Source organism: Diabrotica undecimpunctata, chromosome 4 (genome assembly GCF_040954645.1).
Source record: "Diabrotica undecimpunctata isolate CICGRU chromosome 4, icDiaUnde3, whole genome shotgun sequence".
Taxonomy (NCBI): domain Eukaryota; kingdom Metazoa; phylum Arthropoda; class Insecta; order Coleoptera; family Chrysomelidae; genus Diabrotica; species Diabrotica undecimpunctata.
Genome location: NC_092806.1, coordinates 95,779,365 through 95,804,970, shown reverse-complemented (window position 1 = coordinate 95,804,970; position 25,606 = coordinate 95,779,365). Strand labels below are relative to the sequence as shown.

General features: G+C 32.8%; 1 protein-coding gene across 3 annotated transcripts in view; it reads right to left on the bottom strand.

Annotated features, from left to right (window-relative positions):
* The window catches only part of Dhc62B (Dynein heavy chain at 62B), a 279,647-nt gene that overhangs the window by 199,287 nt on the left and 54,754 nt on the right, over positions 1 to 25,606 (bottom strand). For all 3 annotated transcript variants that reach the window (XM_072529938.1, XM_072529940.1, XM_072529939.1), the window contains exons 8-11: positions 11,205 to 11,802; positions 10,891 to 11,148; positions 9,540 to 9,758; positions 2,107 to 2,336 (exon numbers count right to left, since the gene is read on the bottom strand). In XM_072529938.1, the coding sequence (XP_072386039.1) occupies positions 2,107 to 2,336; positions 9,540 to 9,758; positions 10,891 to 11,148; positions 11,205 to 11,802 (1,305 nt within the window). The remainder of the gene's footprint in view (positions 1 to 2,106; positions 2,337 to 9,539; positions 9,759 to 10,890; positions 11,149 to 11,204; positions 11,803 to 25,606) is intronic.

Here is a 25,606-nt window from a genome sequence, read left to right as displayed (position 1 = left end):
ATACGATTTTCTTAGCTTTATAATACAAGAAAAAGTGGAACGAAAGAGATGGATTGGTCGGAAGAAATTTTCATGGTTGCGTAATATTAGACAATGGTATGGTACTACAGTAGACACATTATTTCGCGCAGCAGCCGATATAAAACGGTTTCAGAAAATTGTAAACATGATAATGGTCAACGTCTGAATACGGACACGACACCTAAAGAAGAAGAAGATGCAGTTGTTGATATCCAATTCTGTTTATTTTTTGTTCGTTGTACCCATTGTTTACTGCTGTCTGCTAAATGATATTCAATATTACCGTTAAGATATTATTTAATATGGGAATTTCTGTTAATCTATGTAACATGCTATGGTAGGCTGCTACATAATTTATGTTATGTAGGATGGAATGATAAATTATATATAGTTATGTCAATATGCGTAGAATATATGAAGAAGACCTGCAACGACTTATAAACAGGGTAACCGAAGCATGTAATGAATATCGGCTAAAACTTAATACTTCTAAGACAAAACTTATGGTTGTCAGCAAAACGGAGTAACAACCAACGAACATCAGAGCATATGAAATAGATTTATATTTAAATGGGAATAAGCCACAATTAAAGGTTAAAATACGTTTATTGACGTTTCAATTTCCACTTCAGAAATCGTTCTCAAGTATTTTGAGAACGATTTCCGAAGTGGAAATTGAAACGCCAATAAACGTATTTTAACCTTTAATTGTGGCTTATTCCCATTTAAATATAAATTAATTTAAAATGCCACAAGAAAATAGCTTCAGAACAATAATATGAAATAGAGTTAGAAAGAGTCCATAATATTACCTACTTGGATGCAAACGTTAACGATAACTGGGATATAAATAAAGAAATAAGAATACGCATTGAAAAAGCCAGAGCCGCCTTCTATAAATTAAAGAAAATTCTAATTAATAGAGATATTACGTTAAACCTTAAAGTCAGATTAATACGCTGCTACATATTGCTTTATAGTATGGAGAGCTGGACCCTTACAGAGACATTAATGAAAAAATTAGAGGCCTTTGAGATGTGGATTTATCGACGAGTATTGCGGATAAGTTGGGTTGATCGAATAAGAAATTAAATAGTTTTACATCGAATGAAAAAGAGCACATAAATAACAAAAACGATAAAAATTCGAAAGTTACAATATTTCGGTCATGTAATGAGACATCCAGAGAGGTATAACCTTCTACACCTCATAATACAGGGAAGATCGCCGGAAGGAGAGGCCCAGGCCGACGAAGAACATCCTGGCTCCGAAATCTCCGGAAATGGTATCAAGAGACCACCGCTAATTTATTTAGAGCCGGCGTAAACAAAGTTATTATTGCCAATATGATCGCCATCGTTCGATAATCGGACAGGCTACTGAAAGAAGAAGAAAAATATGCGTAGGTTAATAAAATACGAAAAACTCATGTTTGTTTTTAAATCTCATAATTTTTAAATTTGAAAAATTAATGGATTTATTTTGATCTATTTTTTATTGTATAATCAATATGAGGGGGGAATTAATGTAAGATAAGACTTGGTCAAGTTGCCTGTTACTTCCTGTTAAGTATACCAGTATATCGTCTACATATATGTACAAAAATGTTTGAATATGAGATGTTTTTTTATTGTATAATGGCTTTGGCATATCCAATTAGCCCGGGGATGTTTTAAAATATTTGTTTCTACAAATATTTGTTGGCATGCATGCATGTTGTACATGCTTTATAACACTGTCTGATAGCAATGAGCTTAGAGAATTACCCATGATATTATTAAACTTCTATTTTAAGTAATTTCTATTTTATGAAATGCCTTAAGACACCAGGGATAATCAATCTCTTCTTGCCAACTGTGAACAACTGCTTACAAACATTGCACAATGAAATCGACAGGTTGCATTATAAAAAAAATTTGTCAGAAATATTTCTCTATTAAAGAAATATGTAGCTATGTTATTTTCAAAATACAAATTTTTTTATTATTTGTCAAGAAAATAATTTTTTTTTAAGATATAATAGACCAATAAGTCATTAGACAAATTATTGAGATACATATGTATAATCTATATTTTTACTATTACCTTTAAGTTATCTGGCAATTCTGTTCTTCCCGCATATCCAGGATTCATCGTAATACACACATAACAGGCAGGGTTTAACTTAATTTCTGTTCCTTCGAAGTTAAACTTAGCAGCATGTGCTCTTACGGCTAGTACGATTAATAGAATTTGTTGAGCGACCACAGACAGTACTTCAATGTCGATTCTATTGAATTCGTCAAAACATACCCATGCTCCACACGATGCAAGGCCTAGTTATTAAAATCATATTTTGTGTACTCTAAAATTTAATCTAATGTCTAGCAAGCAAATGCTCGGATCCTACATCAAAAATCTAAATTGATGACATTAAAAAAAATTTGGTGACAAAATTAAGAAAACGAAAAGAAATGCTCTGATAATTAAATTCCGAGAATAATCAGTTTCTGGCTGAAAATATCTAGCACAACAATTGAGTTTTTAAGTATAAAAAAACAAAAAAAAAAATTACTCCCAAATTTTAATTAAACACAACCAGAAAAATCAAATCATATCTCTACGGATTTCGATGGATAGTGTTTTCTATTCTTAACTACAGCCAAAAAGTCATAATTTTTTATCATCGATGCACACCACCAATAAAATATATTAAAAAACTCTTCTTAACGTGCCTTATAAAGTTTCTCATTGTCTTCAAGACTCTCTGTCTTAGGCTATTTTGAACAGTTGTTTGACTCTCCATATTTCCGTTTATTTTCTGACATTGTACGACCACGAGATTTGTTTTCTACCAATTCTCCTGCGTTCTTCGATTTTACCCATTATAATAAGAAGAAAAATAATATACTGTTTTTTTTTTACATATTATGTCCAAGCTATTCTATTTTGCTGGATCTAAAGGTATCTATTAGCTGACGAGTAGCTTCTGCTCTGTTGAGAACTGCTTCATTTGTCTCATTAACGGTATTTCTGGTTTTTGAATAAAATCCTTTATAAAAAGGTATATAAAAAACCCAGTTGGGCTATGTTGCATTGACAAAACGTTTTCGGAATAAATATTCCATCATCAGTGTCCTAAAATAGTATTTAACCACTTAATTAAAAAGAACATGAAAAGATTTAAGTTTTGACTAAGGTTAATGTAAAAGTGTGGTTAATACTTACAAGTTCATACATGGATGTAGCCAGTAAATATGTGGGTAAAAACCCTTTAAAAATTATTAAATAAGATTTGATCTACATTATTTCTAATTTACATTTAAGATGTTAAAGTTACCGTTGGATAGGTAACAGGGCGACATATGACTCTACATTAGTTGCGAGTCCTGAGACGGTATGTCTACGAGGACTTTGTCAAAGCAACTGATTGAAATGACAATTTTGGCAGGTTAAGACGGAAGTTATGACAGAGCAGTCAGTGTAACTGTATATGTCTATTTAAGACAGAAGCCAACGTTGTTTAAAAATTGTGAAAGTTGAAATAAAATGAAATTATAACAGTATCAACCATCAATGTTATTGTTTTAAATTATGTATGTGAAATGAAATTGTGGTGAGAAAATTATGTGATTATAGTTAGGCAACCAACTATACAGTGTCGAGTGGTGTGATGAAAAGATTCTTATATAAGGCCCTTTATGTTTTAATAACATTTGGTACCTGGAAAATGGAAACTAGACACTGGTGGAAAGTTGGGTTCTTGAAAAAATATTGGAATTGATATATTTAATATGTGAGGATGTTGTTCAATGAATGAAATAAAACTATTATGATATAAAGTTCATGTAAGAATTAACTTACAACTCAATTATATTAGGCCCTGTATGTCAAAAAACAACATTTGGTACCTGGAAAATGTAAAACTTCTTGATTTGTAAGTTCATGAATATGAATATCTGATTGGATGTTGACAAACTGAGTGAAGTAGTTATATTTTGTGTGTTGACTAGTATGAAATGGACAAAATTTGATGGTTGAAAGTGGTTTTGTAATATATTGGTCGTAAAGTACTTAACTTATAACTTGAGAAAAAGCCCTATCTGTTATAAAGCAACACTAGGTACATATGAAGATAAAAGATTAAGTTATAAGTTGGTGAGTTGAATGAACTATTGGTCTATATTGACTATAATAGTAAAATGAAATTGTTGTATGTGGCTCTGTTAAATTTGAGTAAAGAGAATGAAAATTAAGGTGTTATGAGAAAATTTTGATAAACGGATAGACTACGAAAGGCTGAGGTCCCCAGAGAACCGAAGCCAAACCCTGAGGGAATTGTGTAGAGAAGTAAAATAAGAATTTAATAATATGGAATGGGTGGTGGATGATGAATGATCTGATCTGAATTTGGGAGTGTCGAAATAGAAGCATAGAACGTATTGGTTATAGTGATAGAAGACATGAAGTTTGGGTTGAAAAGAAAAGAGTGGGATAGGTAGAAAGTAAGATGTATTGGAAGAAAGGTTTTTAGAGTGAACTAAGGGAGATGAGTATTAGGTGAACTAATAATTAATATGGAATTTAATTGTAGAAGTAAATTGGGGATGTAAGTTAGGAGAATAGTTGGCGATGGAGAGGGAGAAAATCTCGATTGAATGAAACATGACGATTAACGCAATTTGGGCTTTTTTGTTTTTCTTTAAGAATTTCAAGATCTTCGTATAAATCTAATTTGAGGAAATTTTTTTGGGAGATATTGTGGATAAGTGAAACGTCTTCTGGGATATTGAGGGTGTGGTTGTGTTCTTTGAGATGTTGAGAGAAAGTGGAAGTATTTTCTCTTTTTATGTGCTCTAGAGAGCGTGAAGAAAGAGATCTGCATGTTCTACCTATGTAGGTGGCATTGCAATCTGAACATTTAAGTCTATATACTCCACTCCGGTTCATATAGTTGATAGGATCTTTGGAATTAGAAATGTGTTGTCCCAAGTTGTTGGGTACTTTGAAAGAAACATGGGTGTTTTCAACCGAACGTTGGATTAGATTTCGAATATCTCCAGAAAGACTTTCATGGTAGAAAGGGAGTGAAACATAGTTGGATTTGGTGGTAAGGTCTCTGGGAAACGCAGTCTCCCGCAGGGTCTTAAGGCGTTTTTTGTGGATGAGTTTGTTAATGATGTTGTGATCATATCCGTTTCAGCAGCCGTTTCACCTCAGCCTTTCGTAGTCTATCAGTTTATCAAAATTTTCTCATAACACCTTAATTTTCATTCTCTTTACTCAAATTTAACAGAGCCACATACAACAATTTCATTTTACTATTATAGTCAATATAGACCAATAGTTCATTCAACTCACCAACTTATAACCTAATCTTTTATCTTCCTATGTACCTAGTGTTGCTTTATAACAGATAGGGCTTTTTCTCAAGTTATAAGTTAAGTACTTTACGACCAATATATTACAAAACCACTTTCAACCATCAAATTTTGTCCATTTCATACTAGTCATCACACAAAATATAACTACTTCACTCAGTTTGTCAACATCCAATCAGATATTCATATTCATGAACTTACAACTCAAGAAGTTTTACATTTTCCAGGTACCAAATGTTGTTTTTTGACATACAGGGCCTAATATAATTGAGTTGTAAGTTAATTCTTACATGAACTTTATATCATAATAGTTTTATTTCATTCATTGAACAACATCCTCACATATTAAATATATCAATTCCAATATTTTTTCAAGAACCCAACTTTCCACCAGTGTCTAGTTTCCATTTTCCAGGTACCAAATGTTATTAAAACATAAAGGGCCTTATATAAGAATCTTTTCATCACACCACTCGACACTGTATAGTTGGTTGCCTAACTATAATCACATAATTTTCTCACCACAATTTCATTTCACATACATAATTTAAAACAATAACATTGATGGTTGATACTGTTATAATTTCATTTTATTTCAACTTTCACAATTTTTAAACAACGTTGGCTTCTGTCTTAAATAGACATATACAGTTACACTGACTGCTCTGTCATAACTTCCGTCTTAACCTGCCAAAATTGTCATTTCAATCAGTTGCTTTGACAAAGTCCTCGTAGACATACCGTCTCAGGACTCGCAACTAATGTAGAGTCATATGTCGCCCTGTTACCTATCCAACGGTAACTTTAACATCTTAAATGTAAATTAGACATAATGTAGATCAAATCTTATTTAATAATTTTTAAAGGGTTTTTACCCACATATTTAGTGGCTACATCCATGTATGAACTTGTAAGTATTAACCACACTTTTACATTAACCTTAGTCAAAACTTAAATCTTTTCATGTTCTTTTTAATTAAGTGGTTAAATACTATTTTAGGACACTGATGATGGAATATTTATTCTGAAAACATTTTGTCAATGCAACATAGCCCAACTGGATTTTTTATATACCTTTTTATAAAGGATTTTATTCAAAATTTTTTAATATATGGTATACAGCCAAATACAGGAACTTTGTTTCCTTGTGGATTTTGTATTTCTGGTGTTCGTCTATAAGTTTCAAGTGCCTTTAAGCGGTTAATAGCAGATATTTTCAAGGTCTATACTTCGACAACATATAAGGCAATTGAACATACGTAACACGAATGCTAAAGAAATTTCAATTCTTTTAAGTCATAGCCTAATATAACTGTTTTTCATTAATTTATGTACCATATTGCAAGTTGTGAAAAGCACGTTTAACGATTCTATCTAAATATAAATTAAATTTAACAACGATGGGAATAGCACACAACCCTGCCTGACTAGCTTTAGAATCTTACACTCGTCTGTCGACTTTTCATTAATGCAAATAATGGCAGTTTGACGCCAATATAAGTTTTCAAAGATCCTGACATCGCGACTATCAACTCCTTTATCTCTTAATATTTTAATCAACTTATAATGGAACGCCATTTTATAATTATTAAAAGTGACAAAGACTTTTTACGTTGATATTTTTGTAACAAAACATTGAGTGCAATAACTTCAAAGTGTGACTCATAAGACTCATAATTCTATACTAACTAGTGTTTCGGGCGTTGTTTTTTTTTTGTTGACAAGTTATGAATTCAGACCTCAACTAGTCCTCTAGGATTTCACTATTTGAATACACATGATTCAAAAGCTTAACGAATATTTTAATGTTTTTTCGTTAATTAGTTTTAAAGTATCGGCTATATATTATGTATATATAAAGTATATTCTTTGCCAACTTTCTAGCATGCAGTACTTCTACCTTTCTGGTTCTTCCTTTTCATCTAATATCATTTGTTCTTCTCGTCTGGCATTAATAAATAGTTCATTTATGTACGTAAACCAAGTTGTGCGAATTTCTTCGTCATTTATCATCATTTGCACTGTCGAGTCTACAATTTTATGAGCAGTTATTATGATTGATCCATCTATTTCTCTGCTTTGTTTGAACATATTCACTTTAATTTCAATGCATTTATCCTCCATCCAATTTTCTTTCGCGATGTTTATCTTTTGTTTTATTAATTTGTGTTTTTTATTATATTCCTCCCTATTGTTTCTCTGTTGTCATTCTACTTCATTAATTCAATAAGTTCGTTAGTCATTAATGGTTGTTTTTTGTCTTTGATTTTTTTAGTATGTTTTTCTATTAATTTTCTATTAAGATATTATCTTTAAATATTTTCCATATTTCTATAGCATTTTTATTTTTGGTGTTTTGCGACTTTTTGCATTTCTTTTAGTTTAAATTTGCTGCTAGCTATTATTAGAGTTAATTAAAAAACTTAGGAATATAAATTTGGACCACAACTTTGTTAATGGATGAGTACACATTTTTAGCCAAATAAGTTCCTTCTTCTACATTATCAAAATTAAATATCGATTGCTATGTATACTCATCTACTGACATCTTGACATATGTTGTAACTTTAAAGTTCTTCTTCTTCTTCCCTTTGCTCTTTATAAGCAATTCTGCTTTTTCATTGGCGGATTAATACCTATATTAAAGGTTGTCACTCCATCTTTTGCGCGGTCGTCCGATACTTCTTCTGCCGATTGGTGACTTATCTTTTGCTATTGGATGACACGGGTCTCCTCCATTTTGCTTATGTGGTTATTTCATTCTTTTTTTCTATTTTATGTCCATTCATTTATACACTATTTGTTACATTTTCTTCTAATGTCTTCACTTCTCTTTCGATCTCGCAGCGTATTTTCTGTAATTCTTCTCAGCACTCTCATCTCTGCCGTTTCCAGTACCCTTTGCATTGTGGGTCTCGTTTCTGAGGCATATGTCATTATTGGTCTTACACTGGCTTTATAAATTCTTAACTTGATCTTTACTTGATCTCTCATTTCTTGGTCCAGGTCTTCATAGCTAGACAGTGTAATTCCCAGGTATTTTATTTCCATTACTTGTTCAATACTGATGCCATCAATTTCTATTTTACATCTGGTCGGTTCTTTGCTGACTACTATTGTTTTAGTTTTCTGAGATGAAATTGTCATAATAAATTCTTTTGCTCTTATTTTAAATCTGTGGACCAGTCTTTGCAGACTATCTTAATCTTGGGCTATCAATATTGCGTCGTCTGCTTAACAGAGTATTTTGATATCGTAGTTTCCCATTCTGAATCCTCTTCCTTTTTTAACGGTTTTGATAATTTCATGCATGATCAAATAGATGCGCTTGGGGCTCAATGAATCTCCTTGTCTTATTCCGCTGCCTATTTCTATAGGTTTTGTAAGTTGTCCATCTATTCTGACTTCCATTTTGTTGTTTTGGTAGATGTTTTCGATATTTTTTATAATATTTAGGGGAACTTCTCTGTTATACAGAAAATGGATTACATCTTTGACTCTTACTCTGTCAAACGCTTTCTTTAGGTTAGAGATATCAATAGATGTATTTTTATACAACGTTTTGCTTTGGTCTGATAAGAGTACATTTCAATCAACCAACAGTACTTCAAACACTTTCCAATAATATTCATGTCTTCACCTAACCTTCTGTTAAAACGTTTTATATTTGATGTGTTAAAGAAAGAAATCTTTTATATTTAAGGACAAATTACCATAATTGTATTTAAAAATACCTTATATTTGTTAAGGTGAAAATCGAACGTTAAATATAGTTCATTTTAAATTAAAATTGTAGTTTGTTCCCATTAAATATAGCAAATTATACGTAAATTCTAGAAAAAACTAGTTTCAGGACCATTTTGAAAAAAGAAGTCAAGAAGTGAATGTAGAATATTCGTATAAAGATAACAATATGAAGATTGATGAAAATCACTGATCGAAACACTATGTTGACCGAGTACGATATAGTTTGACAGACTTTAAATGAACTAATTTTTAATTTTATTTGTAAAAAAGAAGTAAAAAAAGTTCTTGAAAATCGAAAGATTGCCAGAAAAAGATATATTCAGAATTAAAAAATTAAAAAATATATAAAAATAACCGATATCTTAGAAACAAAATACTCAATCATAGTTGATGTTAGTATCTTGTCTGTACCTTTAAAGAATTTTCCCATAGCTATGTAATCCAGACCATCAGAACAATTAAAAACTACACACTGAACCGCCAGTGCTTTAGCTAAATCTTTTGTTGTTTCCGTTTTTCCTGTACCTGCGGGACCTTCAGGTGCTCCATTTAAATGTAGATGGTACGCTCCAATAAGTGTCCGGTAACATCTATCTGTCAGAGGAGTTATTACTAATCGATCAGTATTACCTAAAATATAACAAGAAAGGGATATTTTTTAAGTTTTTTCTATGAATTGTTCGCTGTAGGCTGTAAAAACTTTTAAATAACCCACATTTAAGTGAAAGGAATAAATTCATTATTTCAGAATACGTTATGTTTAGAAAAAAAATCTATACTCCAAAATTAGTATTGTTCATTTTTATGTTATGTCAAATTTTCAAATTTGTTTTATTTATAAACTTATATACTTATAAACCTTCCGCTTATGATCAGCAAAGTCTTTAAAAAGATGTACGTGAAAAGGCTAAAACTGGTAATAAAAAAGTATAAAATTATTCTAGGACACCAATTTGGTTTACATGATTATCAAGGAACTACCGAACAACTGCATAGACTGGTAAACCTAATAAACAAATACTTAAATAACAAAAGATACTGCTGAGCTGCTTTCATTGACATTTCTCAGGCATTTAATAAGGTTTGACACATGACTTTAAATAAAACTAAAGAAGCTCCTACAATATCCTCTTTTCCGGCTTTTAATACCTTATCCGGCAAATACATCCAGACACTTTACTGTGAAACAAAGATCCGAGTACACTGAAATATTCTATATATTCAGACGCCCCGTAAGGCAGCGCTCTTGGTCTAATGCTATATCTCTTGTATACAGAGGACAATCCAACAACAAGAACAACTACAATAGCAATGTATGCTGACGATACAGCTATTTTGGCATTTCACTTAAATAGATGAAATTTGGTTGCAGCAAAACGGCTGTCCAGCTCACAATCCACGGAAGGTGTTATATTTTTTAAACATTACGTTTTCAGATAGGTACAAAAGGTATAGTACAAAAGTAAATAGTATAAAAGCTACCATAAAAATGCCACTCTCTCCTGATCTTGCAGTTTTGGACTTTTTTGTAAGGATTTATGTGAAGCAACAAATTTACCCATATAAGCATGAATTTGCCAAAAATTTAGACGAATTACATCAAAACATTATTCAGGTCTTTCAAAGCGTAACACCCGAAATTTTCTCGAACGCACAAAGGCAATTATACAATAGATTGGGCTACTGGTTAGCTGAATGTGATAGAGTTTCTATATACTAAGTTATAGACTCACGTTCGTCAATTGAAAAACACAATACATACCTAAATACTCGTAAGCGTATTTAACAGTTGCATTAATAAGTCTGACAAGAGCTTCATCGTCTTCCAAGTAATATCTTAATTGAGATAACCAGTTAAATTCTCTATCGTTAGCTACATTATCCCTGTATAATGCTTCCACAACATCCTTAGCATGTACATCAATAACAATTAAAGCTTTAATGGTTATTCTTGATAAATTCGTTAACGAAGTACTTCTGATTAAATTAACAATGTCTTGAAGCTGATCTTTTAATGACTCTACAAAGAACAAACTATGAAATGTTTGTGTTAAAAATTAATTAAATGGCAAATACCTAAAAAATGTTTTAGAGTCATTTCTTGATCCCGATTTAGTGCTAAATGTACATTATGGGTCCAATGTATTTGAGATACACACAGCACAACTTGACCAGGCCATTTTTGGACCCACTGTGTTCTAGGAGTAAGGATATAATTTTTAAAGCTTTTTAGTATTTGATCCCGCACGGAAATAACCATCTGTTCTTCAACCAGGACAAGCCATTTTTCTACGCTACCCCCTGCCTCTTTGGTATCAACAATACTTCTTAAATTTATTTTTTCTAGTTCTTGGCTAAACATAGCCGAAATTTCCAACTTATCATTAAATTGTAATCTGTTAATAGCTTCAAAGCATTTTCGAAGATGTGGTTGTACTCTAAGCGGATCTTTGGTTTCGGAAAGAATTTCAAGCATTTCATCGTTGGACAAGAAAAAAAATCTTGGAAAAAATAATCGCTTTCTTTCAAGGTAATCGGTAACACCGTCGTTAATTTGTTCTAGCAGTTCAATGCAATATTGCATTGTTTCTAGTACACCAGGTGCGCCTGCCGTTTCATATACTCGGGGATCTCTGATAACTACATCCATATACCGTTTATAGGTGTCGTTAACCTACAAATATTACAAAAAAGTTAAATGTAGCTATATTATTAAATATGTAAAACTAAGGCCTGGTACTTCAACTGTTTCTTACTTTAAAAAATACTTATATAATACAAACAGTTTAGGTAAATATACATCGTTCTTCAGAAAAATATATTTATTAGTATCAAATAATTTTTAGAATTACCTTATTTAGAGAGTGATCCGTAAATTATTTGTTTTAAAGGATATCAGTAATACTAAAGATTTAAGTAAGCGTCTAAGTGGAAAGATCATTATTGATATACCTTTCCTGGAGTAGTGGCATCAAATCGTTTGAAAGTTTTTAAACTAAAAAAACAGATGCAATGCGCACCCAAAGGAGTAGATAGTTCAGTCGAAAGCTGACGACACTTAGTCGTTAGTGTCGGCAGTCAATTTAGTAATTATTAGGGTAATACATCATCTCTTGGATTGATGTTGTTAGTGCTTAAACGGCTATAAGTGAGACTGCTGGGGCTCTAGCGATCTGCGTTTAGGTATTCGATATCCCTATCAAAATGCCTGGCTTCAACAGGTAGGTTCCGTAAGGTCCGTGACTCGGTCACAGACCTTTGTACTTCCAGTTTAATACTTTGATCTCAGACGAATTTGAATCACACTTCTAAAATGCACCGAGAAAGTTTTGTTCTACTTACACTGTAGCATTTCGATTTACACGTATATATTAAAACACCGAAAATAAATTCTCAATTTTTTGCTTCGTTGAGATTGACAATATAGACATTTTTAGTCTGTTTATAATTGCACAATTGTTTATAATACACAAATTAACACACCGAGTTAATTTGTGTTTTATAAAACACAAATTAAAACACGTATAAAACACACCGAGTTAAGAGAATGATATGACTCTTATATGATGGTGTGTAGAGGGGTAGTGAAGCGCAATACATGATGTCGTATCCTGTTGGCATCACTTAGCCTCTCCTACTCAATTCCTATCTTCACCTCCAAGCTGGTACACACCGGTAACCTGAGCATCCCCACTGGAAACTGGGTAACCAACCCCAGTGGATGGTGGGGTCAGGGCAGACGAAGAAGGGAGCCTGGGTCCTCCGATGAAAAGGGGGTTGAGCGAAGGGTTAACAACCCTTCCTTGTAGAACTCAATTGTTGCGAATACAATGGCTAATGAAACAAACGGACGGATCTCACAACGACGAACTCAGCACAGAAAAATGGACGTGATTATGGATTTAAAATTTGGAACCTGGAACGTGCGAACCTTCTTAAAGGCAGGAGCTATGATAAGTATGGCAGAAGTACTTGAAAAATACGGAGTTGAAATATTAGCACTGCAGGAAATCAGATAGAAGAGCCAGGGAGAAATTCATAAGAATAAATTCTCACTATACTACTCCGGAAATGAAATGAGACAAGGTGAAAGAGGAGTAGGGTTTATGGTAACCAAATAACTGCGAAAAGCCATTATAGCATTTACACCAATATCAGATAGAATTTGCACCATAAGATTTAAAGGTAAATTTCATAACGTGACAATGGTTAATGTATATGCACCGACGGAAGAGGCTGATGAAGAAGACGTTAAAAGATTCTACGGAGAACTACAGGATGTATGTGATAAAATCCAAAGACACGATGCTGTTATAACGTTAGGCGATTTCAATGCTAAATTGGGGAAAGAAGAAACGTTTGCAAATATATTTGGGAAACACAGTTTGCACACTGAAACCAGTCAAAATGGACTCAGGGTGGCACAGTTCGCAGCAGAAAATAATAACGTAGTTGTCAGTACTAACTTCCAGAGAAAAGATATCCATAAAGGAACATAGAAAATACCAGGAACTAACGAACCCAATCAAATTGACCATATACTCATCTCAAAAAGATGGGCAAGAGACATAACTAATGTCAGAACGTATCGCGGGGCGAACTCTGACTCAGATCACTATCTTGTAGGGGCAAAATTACGGCAGAAAATAGCGACAGTAGCAAAAGGGAAAAATATTCAAATCAAAAAATGGAATGTCGAAGGATTCAAAAGCGCAACAAAGAGACAAGATTACAGAAATGCTCTCCAAATAAAACTCAACCGAACTAGAGAGGAAGATACTGTAGAGGAGAAATGGAGACAATTAAAAACAATTATAACGAAGTCAGCAGAGGAAACTGTCGGAAAAGCCAAAAGGCAAAGAAATGCGGAATGGAATGATGATGAATGCAGAACTGCAGTAGAGGAAAAAAGGCAAGCTAGGCTTAACCAACTTCAAAGAAACACAAGAAATAGCAGTGAGATTAATAACGAAAAAAGAATACAAGCGACTAGAATATGCACAAGAAAGAAAAGAGAGGCTATGAAAAAACAAGTACAAAAAATCGTAAAGCATAACAACAGACGCTAAAGCAGAAAATTCTATAAATGCATAAAAGAAAGCACACAGTCGTTTAGACCAAAACTAACGATATGCAAAGACAAGGACTGAGAACTACTTACAGAGAAGCAAAAAATTATAATGAGATGGAAACAATATTTTGAAGAAAATCTAAATGCAGACAACGAAAATGATCAGAACGAGACAATATATTATACGGCGGAGCTGCACATCGAAAATCCGAGTTATGAAGAAGTAATTCAGATAATAAATAAAATAAAAAACCATAAAGCACCAGGAACGGACGGAATTTCGGCAGAATTATTAAAGCATAGAGGATCCGAACTCTGGGAAAGAATCCATTACCTAATAACATTAATATGGACGAAGGAGCAAATGCCAGAGGAATGGACAGTTGGCCTCATACAGCCAATATATAAAAAAGGAGATAAGAGGAAATGCCAGAATTATAGACGAATTACATTGCTAAATGTAATATATAAAATTCTTTCTGGTATAATCTACAATAGATACAAACACCAGCACGCCTATAAATACAAGAGAACTGATGAGAGACGAAAATCTGAAGAAGAGTTATGCAAATCAAATTAATGAAAGAATGCGAATAATAGAACAAAATGATGATATCGAAGAGATGGTCAATGATATTAAAGGAACGATTCTGGCAGTAAACAGGGAAGTTAAAACACAGATCAGAAAGAGAAAGCATAACGAATGGATGACGGACGAAATTATGGATCTAATGGAAAAGCGAAGGCAACATAAACAACAACGTAATCAAGACAAATACAAACAGATACACAAAGAAATTCGCCAGAAAATTAAGAAAGCAAAAGAACGTTGGATGGTGGAAAGGTGCAACGAAATAGAACAATTGCAGGAAAAAGGAGATAGTTTTGGACTACATAAGAAGATCAAAGAAATATCGAATATACACAAAAGCCACCACAGAACAAGAATACGCAACGACAGAAACGAATACATAGAGTCAGAAGAGGAGATAGCAATGGCGTGGAAAGAATACGCAGAAAGACTTTTTAATGAGGAAAGACCAACACAACCAACGCGCAAACTTCCTTCCGAAAACTTATCAGGGCCATTAATAATGCGAAGTGAAATAGAATATGCAGTTAGAACCACAAAGATGCATAAAGCAACAGGTCCAGATGAAATTAATATAGAAGCAATAAAACTACTAGACGAGGAGAATATCGAAATCTTGGTAAAGCTGTTCAATAGAATTTATGATACTGGTTACATTCCGCGAGAATGGCTGCAGTCATCCTTTGTGATGATCCCAAAAACAGCTAATGCCACAAAATGCAATGAACACCGCTTAATCAGTTTAATGAGTCACTTGCTGAAACTCTTCCTTAGGATATTACACTCAAGAATGTACAAGATACTAGAAGAACTTAGCGGGTCAACACAATTCGGTTTTAAGGGAGGACTAGGAACAAGAGAGGCAATTTTATGTTTGAACACCTTAATACAAAACTGTTTAGATCAACGAAAAGATGTCTACCTCACCTTCATCGACTACGAGAAGGCATTTGACAATGTTAAACATGATATCATGATGGAACTACTACATAGGGCCAACATGGACCAGAAGGAGATCAGAATTATTCAGAATCTATACTGGAACCAAATGGCAAAGGTGAGGATTGATCAAGACCAATATACGGATGAATTTGAAATCCGGAAAGGTGTCCGCCAAGGCTGCATATTCTCTCCGATGCTTTTTAATTTATATGTTGAAAATATATTTGCGGAAGCATTAGAAGACACGGAATTAGGCATTAAGGTGAACGGCATACCAATTAGCAACCTACGCTATGCGGACGACACAGTGATTATAACTGATAATTTGGAAGATCAGCAGTTATTACTTGATAGGGTGAATAGCATAGGTAAAAAATATGGCCTCAAAATCAAAAGCATTTGAAATGTGGTCATTGAAAAGAATGATGCGCATACCTTGGGTGGATAGAGTTCGAAACTCTTTGAGTTTCTTTGAACTCTTTGAATTAATTAAAAAACGCAAGATTGGTTACCTTGGGCACATATTGAGAGGAGCAAAATATGAAATACCACAGTTAATCCTACAAGGGAGGATCGAAGGTAGGAGAGGAGCCGGCCGCAAACAATTATCCTGGTTAAGGAATATTAAAGAATGGACAGGAATACACAATACAGGCGAGCTGTGTCACGCCGCCAAGAACAGAATTCTAGTAATGAGATAGTCGGCTACGCACTTTGGTGTATGGCATGTTAAGAAGAAGAAGAAGATTATTAGAATACTCCGAAAATATAATTGGTGATTATCAAAATAGATTCAGACCAAACAGAGCCACTACAGATAACATATTCATACTAAGAACGATACAAGAAAAAGCTTATGAATACGACATTGACCTATATAATATGTATATAGACTTTAAGCAAGCTTTTGATAGTGTGAAAAGAGACAGAATGCTGGAAGACCTTTGTAATCTAGGTATACCTAAGAAATACATCAGCCTCATAAAAATAACGTTGCAGGGTTCAAAGCCGCAGTCAGAGTAGATGGAGAACTGTCTCCCCTGTTTAACATCAACATGGGAGTAAGACAGTGAGATGCCCTATCAACCATGCTATTCAACCTAGTTCTTGAGGCAGTCATCAGAAAATCCAATATAACCGGCCATATAAACACCAAATCAGTACAAATTACTGCATATGCAGACGATGTAGCCATCATTAGTAGGAATAAGCCACGACTAATGGAAGTGTTCAAACAAATTGATCCTGAAGCAAGAAAAAGAGGTCTCAAAATAAACGAAGCAAAAACGAAGTATATGACAGTCAAAAGAATAACTGGCAACGAAAATAATATCACAATAGACAACTATACTATCGAAAGAGTGGATGCCTTTACATATCTCGGCACAGAAATCAATCAGAAGAACTCCGTAAGTAGCGAAATTAATGTACGTATTTCCAGCGGGAATCGTACATACTATGCTAATAAAAGATTGATGACATCGAAATTATTAGACAAAAGAACCAAAATGACTATCTAATGTCTAATCAGAAAATTGACATCAGGCTACCTTTTTAATTGACCTAATGTCTGCTCTTCACTGATAATACTGCCTTGCTTACGTCAGAAAAACGGTATAACCATATTAGAGCATTATAGCGACCACAATATTTACTAAATGTCGTGAAACAATGGTGTAATAAGTGAAAAGTTACATTAAATGCGAGTAAAACGCAAACTATCATTTTCCGCTGCCTAACTATAGGCAAAATTACACATCGCGTAGAAAACCACTACTTCTTGGAAGTAATTAGAGAACGGCTCTCTTTTAACCTGGCAGCAACTTATCTTGGAGTCTTGTTCTAAACTCAACTTTGGATAGGGTGAGAAACAGAGCACGAGTTTTGGAAAGAATTAATTAAATTCGACCTGTTATAAAGTAAAATGAAGAAGTACTGAGAGCAATGAACACACGCCCTCATCTGGTCAATACTATCAAAATTAGAAAGACGTCATATCTAGGACACATAATGCGCCATAGGGAATTTGAGCAGCTCCAGGTAATATTAGAAGGCAAGATTAAATGTAAATGGGGCATAGGACGAAAGAAAAAATCTTGGCTACGAAACATCAGAGATTGGACTCACACAAGAGGAAATTAATTAATTCATTAAGCCCAGAAAAGAGACAAATTTGCCATATTGATCGTCAACCTCAACAGAGAAGGCACTTAGGAGGAGGAGGATAGAGTACAAATCGACCACATGCTGGCTCTTTTTTTTTAATTGCCGTATTACTAAATTCCAGTAAGAGCCGAAGAGGGTATCCATTAAATTCTGGCACGTAACGGTGAAGGAAATCTTTTAGATATCTAACGTCACGGATCAAGACACCTTGGCATCTTTCGGCTTCTTCGTCATCACCCCAGAAATCAGACAGTGTACTTCTCTCCATCCTTTCTCTCCTCTCAACATTATGTTTACCATGTTTCTTTCATCCAGCCCGAAACCCATTCACCTCTCGAAATCTTCCGTCTCATTTGTCGATCTCTGGCAGATGAAAATGTGGGCGATAGCATGTGGTACCCCACAAACAAGGTAGCCGAGGCAGATTTGCCTATTTTATTTGTGAAGGTGCCAAAACTACCATGTCCGGTCAGAACTGCGTCAGGAAGTAGTCTAGTTTCCTGAACTTACATTCCCACCACGACGTCAGATCGCAAATAAGCTCCTTCGTCCGCCTTGCCTTTCCGCTATCATTCGCCCAATCTTTCTGCCACTCTACTATCGTTCTTTCTATCTCATTCTCATCTATATTTACATCCATCCTCCACGCATACACCCTCGCTCGCTATTTGCACAACAAAACGATTGGTATCACCGCTCCAATGACATATAGAGTCTCATTTGAAACTTTCCTATATGCGCTGGATACCCTGAGGAGCATTTGCCTTTAGTCAGCTTAGTGTATCTCACAGTGTTTAGTACGCTACGCCACACGGGGGCAGCGTAGGTTACCACCGACTGGAAAACTCCATTAAGCACCTTTATTTTGGTGCTACCTGGGCCTGCAATGTTTGGCATCAGCCGTATCAACGCCTCCAGATTTCGGTTCGCCTTCTCTACTGTCTTTTGGATGTGTACTCCGAATCTTAGTCCTTCCGACAACCAGACTCCCAGATACTAACCGGTAACATACAGATATAACTCGAATATTCAACTGTCTACCATTATCCGAATATAATATGGCGGGAGCATCAAATGTTAAAAAGTTTTTAAGAAGATGATATGCTACTCTTCCGCTCTTTTGGTTTTCAATAGTCGTAGCTGAACAAACTTGGTTAAATGGTCTTGGTACACCACTATAAATTTATAATTGCCGTCTCTATGTGATTGCAAGTCTATTAAGTCGACTTGACATCTAAAGTTAAATTCGGTACTAATCATTGATTTAACAACAATAGCTTTTTGCGGAACACTATGTTTTATTTGACACTGTTTACGCAAATTTAAATATAACATATACAACTTCATAGGTAATATTTTTGTGTTTAACTTTTAATTCTTTAAGCATTCGTGTTCTTCCTTCATGGCCTGTTTTTATGTAAGTTTCGAAAAGTATAGCAAACAACTCTTTATTTGCAACATAATACTGGGTATTAATTTCTTCTGGTTTCAATGGCATAAGTTACTTCTCATCATCATTAACCTTTAAAATTTTAAAACATTTTAAACGCGTATAGTTAAAAGGCTTACTGCATTTATTTTTAGCAGAATTCACTTTCGACATTATTTTAGAGTATCTTTCTTGAGAAAAATAGAAACAATTGTCTTCTGGTTTTCTTTCAATTAGGGCATGTAATTTTTGAAAAAACCGATCGCGATTTGCTACAGTAGCCATTGATCACAAATAATATAATGCCTAAAATAAAATCAACTTAGCACGCGCTTCTAATCCTTACGTAAGACTGACCGGAGACAACAGGAAATAAAACACGCCACCGATAAAACGTCAAAAACAATTACAACCACTTATTTCCGACATTTAACAAAACTCATTTGCGTTTGTTGGCATGCACCAGTGATACTCCGAAACTGGTGTGTATCGACATTCACCAGTGAATGTCGACACACATTAATTTCTACAATTACAGAATATATATATATATATATATATATATATATATATATATATATATATATATATATATATATATATATATATATGTATATATATATACAGTTAATCTAATTTACTTACCGTTGCACACCATTATCATTGACAGAGATAGAAGTTGACATAGTTGCCAAAGTATAAAAAAATTCTGAATCCATTTTAAATCAAATAGGTCACATAATTATTGCAAAAGTGAATTATACAACAAAACAAATTAATATTTATTGTAAATAAATAGAAACAAAACAAGAGTTAAAAAATAATCTTGTTAAAAACTATTTGAGCCGCTTGTATGCGTCGTATAAAGATGTAAAATGGAATACTTAAACAAAAACAACACTTTTTTCATTATTTATTAACATTAGTCAACACCACAACTGTCAAATAAGTGTTACCAATTTATGCCAAAATATCACCTTCGTTCGATTAGTTCATATCACCATTCGTGTGTTCCGAACAATTGTTCTTCATAAAAACGCTTTATAATGCATTTATAGAAATTAAATGAAACATATTATTGTATATTTCTTTAAGTTAACATTAATATAAATCTTTAAATATTATTTATTATAATATATATATATATATATATATATATATATATATATATATATATATATATATAAACGCGTATATAATAAAATATGTCTCGTGGCTGTAATGCCAGTGTACTCGGCAAAGTGATTCTAAAAAAGAACACACCTACCTCCTAAATATTTCGTGTTGGTATCATGTGACCTCACGGCCTATGACGCGGATGACGTGCAACGGTAAGTAAATCAATTAGATGAAGTATATATATATATATATATATATATATATATATATATATATATATATATATATATATATATATATATATATTTATATATATATATTTATATATATATATAAATATATATAAACTCCTGGACAAAATTAACGCACCACTCATATTTTTCTCAATAATCTTTATTTTTTGATAATTTACTGTACAAGTTGCCTTTGGACCTTGTTTGACAGTGACAGTTGTTATGTAAGCTAATAATAGTCTTGTTTTAACAATATTTTGTATTAAACTTCGTTTTAGACTAAAAGTGAGTTAAACTTTTCATAAAAAGTGCCGATTAAAGCAAAGTGCTTGTGAGAAAAAACCAGCTTTTTATTGTGATATTTTTCATCACATGCATGTTTGGAAGTTCATTTGCACAAAAATCAAATAAAAAAATGAACCGCCAAAGAAATTTCTCAATAGAGGAGGCAGTGCGAGCATCTGACTCTCCTAGATGAAGGATATTCAATGCGATACGTTGCAGGTGTGTTAGGAAGACATCATTCCAGCACCAGTCACAAGGTGAGGCGATATAATGAAACAGGGTGGTACCATCGAAGACCAGGGCAAGGGCGAAAACGTTGCACTAATCAAATTGATGATCGTTTTTGAGACAAAGTGCTCTCAGAGATAGAAGAGTTACCAGCAATTTGCTAAAAAATGAACTAGCAAATGGTCGAAATGTCGCGATATCGTCTCGAACAGTTAGAAGACGTTTACATTAAGCAGAATTGAGCAACAGGAAACTGGCCAAAAAACCTTTGCTTACCAGAGAACACAGGGTTTAGAGATTGAATTTTGCAAGATTGCATTAAAATTGGTCCATCGATGATTGGAAACGAGTTGTTTTCTCCAATGAGACTAGAGTAAGCCTAAAAGCTCCAGATGATCATAAGCATGTCCGGCGAAGGCAAGGAGAAAGGTTTGCCAGCTGCAATATCTCTCCTAAAGTACCTTTTGGTGGTGGCTCTAAAATGTTTTGGGGAGGAATTTGTTTTGAAGCTCATACGGAGTTGGTCCCCATACGTACGAGGTCTATAAATGTCCATTATTACTTAGACAACATTATTGTCTAACATGTAATGTCTTTTGCTCCGTTTCTTGGACTTAATTTTTTATTCATGCAAGACAACGCTCGTCCTCATGTGGCTCGACAGGTTATTGGCTACCTAAATAATTTTGATATTCCATTATTAGAGTGGTCACCTAACAGTCCGGACGTAAACCCTATAGACCATTTATGGGAGTATCTCAAAAAAAGATTTGCAATCGTAGACCCCCTATTGCCAATCACAACCAACTCATTGAGGCCGTTATGGAAGAATGGGAGAATATTCCGCAAGCTTTTGTTGAATATTTGATATCGATCATGCTTCGACGCATAAATGCAGTCATAAGAAGTAGAGGAGGGCCTACACGGTATTAGTGTTGACCCAGATGCATTTTATTGTATTACTTTACTGATTTTTTTCTTTTTGCATTTGGAGTTATTCTAACTTATTTATGCATTTCCGGAAAAAACAAATTTTTAAAGAAAGAATAAGGCAAATTAAGGTCATGATAAAGTCACGTTGGACTTATTTGTAGGAGTTTATTATTATTTTAATGTAACTAAGTTTTATTTTGTGTTCATATTGTAAATATTTAGATTAATTAAAGTGGTGCGTTAATTTTGTCCAGGAGTTTATATATATATATATATATATATATATATATATATATATATATATATATATATATATATATATATATATATATATATATATAAATTTATATATATATATATATATATATATATATATATATATATATATATATATATATATATATATATTCATGATTCTACTTATCTTGAAAATAAAATAAAATTTTATTTTAAAAATATCATGAGATGATAAATATTCAAGACCCTGTATAGATTAAAAATTTATAAATAGGTATAATGTTTTATTTGTAATAAGTGTTATCAAAGAACAGTGGATTTAAAACAGTGAATAGTTTGTAAGAACATTTTTATGGAAAAACAATTCGGGATTATTTAGAAAGTAAGAAAAAGAAAGTATTGTTTAAAATTTTACAAATAATTATACATGGTTTTGTAGCAAATAAGAATTCAAAATTAATGTTAGATATATAATGGGTTGTATATTATTTTCTTCGAAGGTAATGTTCTGAATAGATGTTATCTTTTACAAAGGGGCATTTGCCTGTAGCAAAACAAAAAAAAGCTTAGTCGATATCATATCCTGTTAATTGGAGGAAAACCAAATCAGTAAACACGCTTGATTTCTTGCAGCTTAAAATTAGGAAAATTTGAAGTTTGGTAGTGGGATGATTTGTACGAACGAATGTTGATTGGGTAGAAAGTACTAGAGAAGGAGAATAGGACAGTCGACTTGAAAATTGAACCAGGCAATTGGAATCATTGTGTTTTTAAGATCAAAAATGAGAGAAGTTCACTTTAAGAACAGTGTGTGGAATCATTATTGTGTTTTTAACAGCCAAAACAAGAAGTCCAGTTTGAGAACGGTGTGTGAAAAATAAGTATGAGTTTTTGTGTGTGAGTTTAAGTTGGTGAGCAGAATAGTTGTAGACGAATCGAGACCCAGGTCGAGAATCTTAAACTCCTTGTGTCCGAAGACACTCCTAAATCTGTAATAAAAGGAAAAAGGTTATATAAAGTTTGTACAAGATAACCATTATAGGCGGGAGACGCAATTTGTGGAAAGACTCCCATTATTATAATTGTGAAACGAGTCGGAGGTGATTTTTTTTAATTTGGAGAGAAACTGAACGAGTGCTGTTTTTTTTTGTGTAACAGTTTTTGGGAGGAAGAAGCAGAGCCACACGTGTTTTGGAAAATTGGACAGTATTTCAGGAACACAATCCGGAGACTAAGTCAGTATCCGTTAGAGACATAGCAGAAAGAAGATAAAAAGGTCAGTCAATTTGTTTGTGAAATAAGCGTTGTATGTACACCATATATTTTATTTAAACTCATATCATAAAGCAATTGATAAAAAAGAATTGAATTCAAAAGTCAGAAAATTTGTATATAATAAAATTTGTTTATTTTTAAGAAAGTTAATGAGAACAATTTTGCAGTAAATTAAATAAATTGGTTTTAAAAGGGAAATAACAGAATTAAGTTTTCTTTTGCCCTGATTAATAGTGTATACAATTTTTATGTTGACAGTTATATATCATATTGAAATAAATGGTGATTGTGTTAAAAGGTTATATTATGTTAAATGTTAAATTGTGTTATAATATTTATTCCCTTTGTTTAGCCTAAAGAAAGCTAGCATCCAGGAAATACTAGAAGCCACGAATTGAAAGTAAAATAAATTTTATTGTGTAGTAAAGAACCATGAGAAATTAAATATTATTTGATCCAGTTTAATTCAATTAGAATTAACAAAAATTAGAACAGAGCAGATCATAATAAATATATATATATATATATATATATATATATATATATATATATATATATATATATATATATATATATATATATAAAATATATATAAAATAAAATAGCAACAGAAAATCTCATTTTGTTGCAGTTTTTATGAATAATACGACTTTTGATCCAAAATACAACAACAATGATGATAATTTTGATGAAAAATGTGAAACATTCAATTTTTTAGATAATGCTCCCCTCGATGTCTGGGAAACTGATTTTAATCAACGATGGAACTATAAATCTAATTAATATAATATAACTCAATGGTTACTGGCAAAAGCCATTGTACGACAACACTTGCCCCTTACCAACCCGACCTGAGGCAGCGTGGTAAGGTATGCCTCGCGACCCCTTATGAATCATTGAAATAAGGGAGGCTGCACCGTAATTGGAAACGGTTGATAAAGCTGCACATGATGATGATGATGATGATATATATATATACATATATATATATATATATATATATATATATATATATATATATATATAAGTATATATATATATATGTATATATATATATATACATCCCGCTATCGTTTTAAGCTCTTTTCACGTTGCAGTAATTTAGCATCACCAAGAAATGCTATCATTTTCTATTTATAAGTCGTGTATGTTCGTTTAGTGCACCTTTATAGGCTTGGCACCGTTGTCGATTTTTTAATAATCCGATTTTTTTATAAATTAAATTTTTTTACATCAAACCATCATTTTAACATTGGGAGGTAAAATTACTGTATTTGGTATCATTTTAAAGCCAATAGATGTTGCCAGTGTTAATACTTAAATAATATTTGAAAACATAAAAATATCGATCGGTTTGGGTGAGTCAAGTTCAAATGAAGACATTGAAACTACCTGCCGGCCGGCTGGGGTCAACCAACAAGTTTTTTTATACCAATGTTCAGTTGTTATTCAATTTAGATATTTTTTCCCAGAGAGTTGTGTAGGGGAATATTTTACATATTTGAATTTCCAAGCTGTTTAGTCGAAGCTATCAGTGAATAGTTTAAGATAAATATTAGGTTTTTATGGGATTAGGTCAAAAATATTGGTTGTGATTGGGATTAGAATCACATTTAAATTTTTATTGTTTAACATTCTGATTTCCATTCAGGAAATCGTTCTCAAAAAACGTTTTTTGTACAAAAAGTGTATACACATTTTTACATAATTTGTACAATAAACAAGGTTAAATATTGGAAATCGTATCGTTAAATATTAGTTAATTAAAAATGTAATTTTCATCTCAATATCGACCAATAATTGTGGCTTAATCACATAAAAAAATAATATTTGACTTTGACCATACCATAAGAAAGTAGTTCACGAACCTCGCTAAATAGTTTAAAAAAATCTTATACAGAAATTTAAATTCTAAATAGTATGAGGGGTAGCCGACGAAAAATTCGTAAAGACGTACAGTTGATTTTG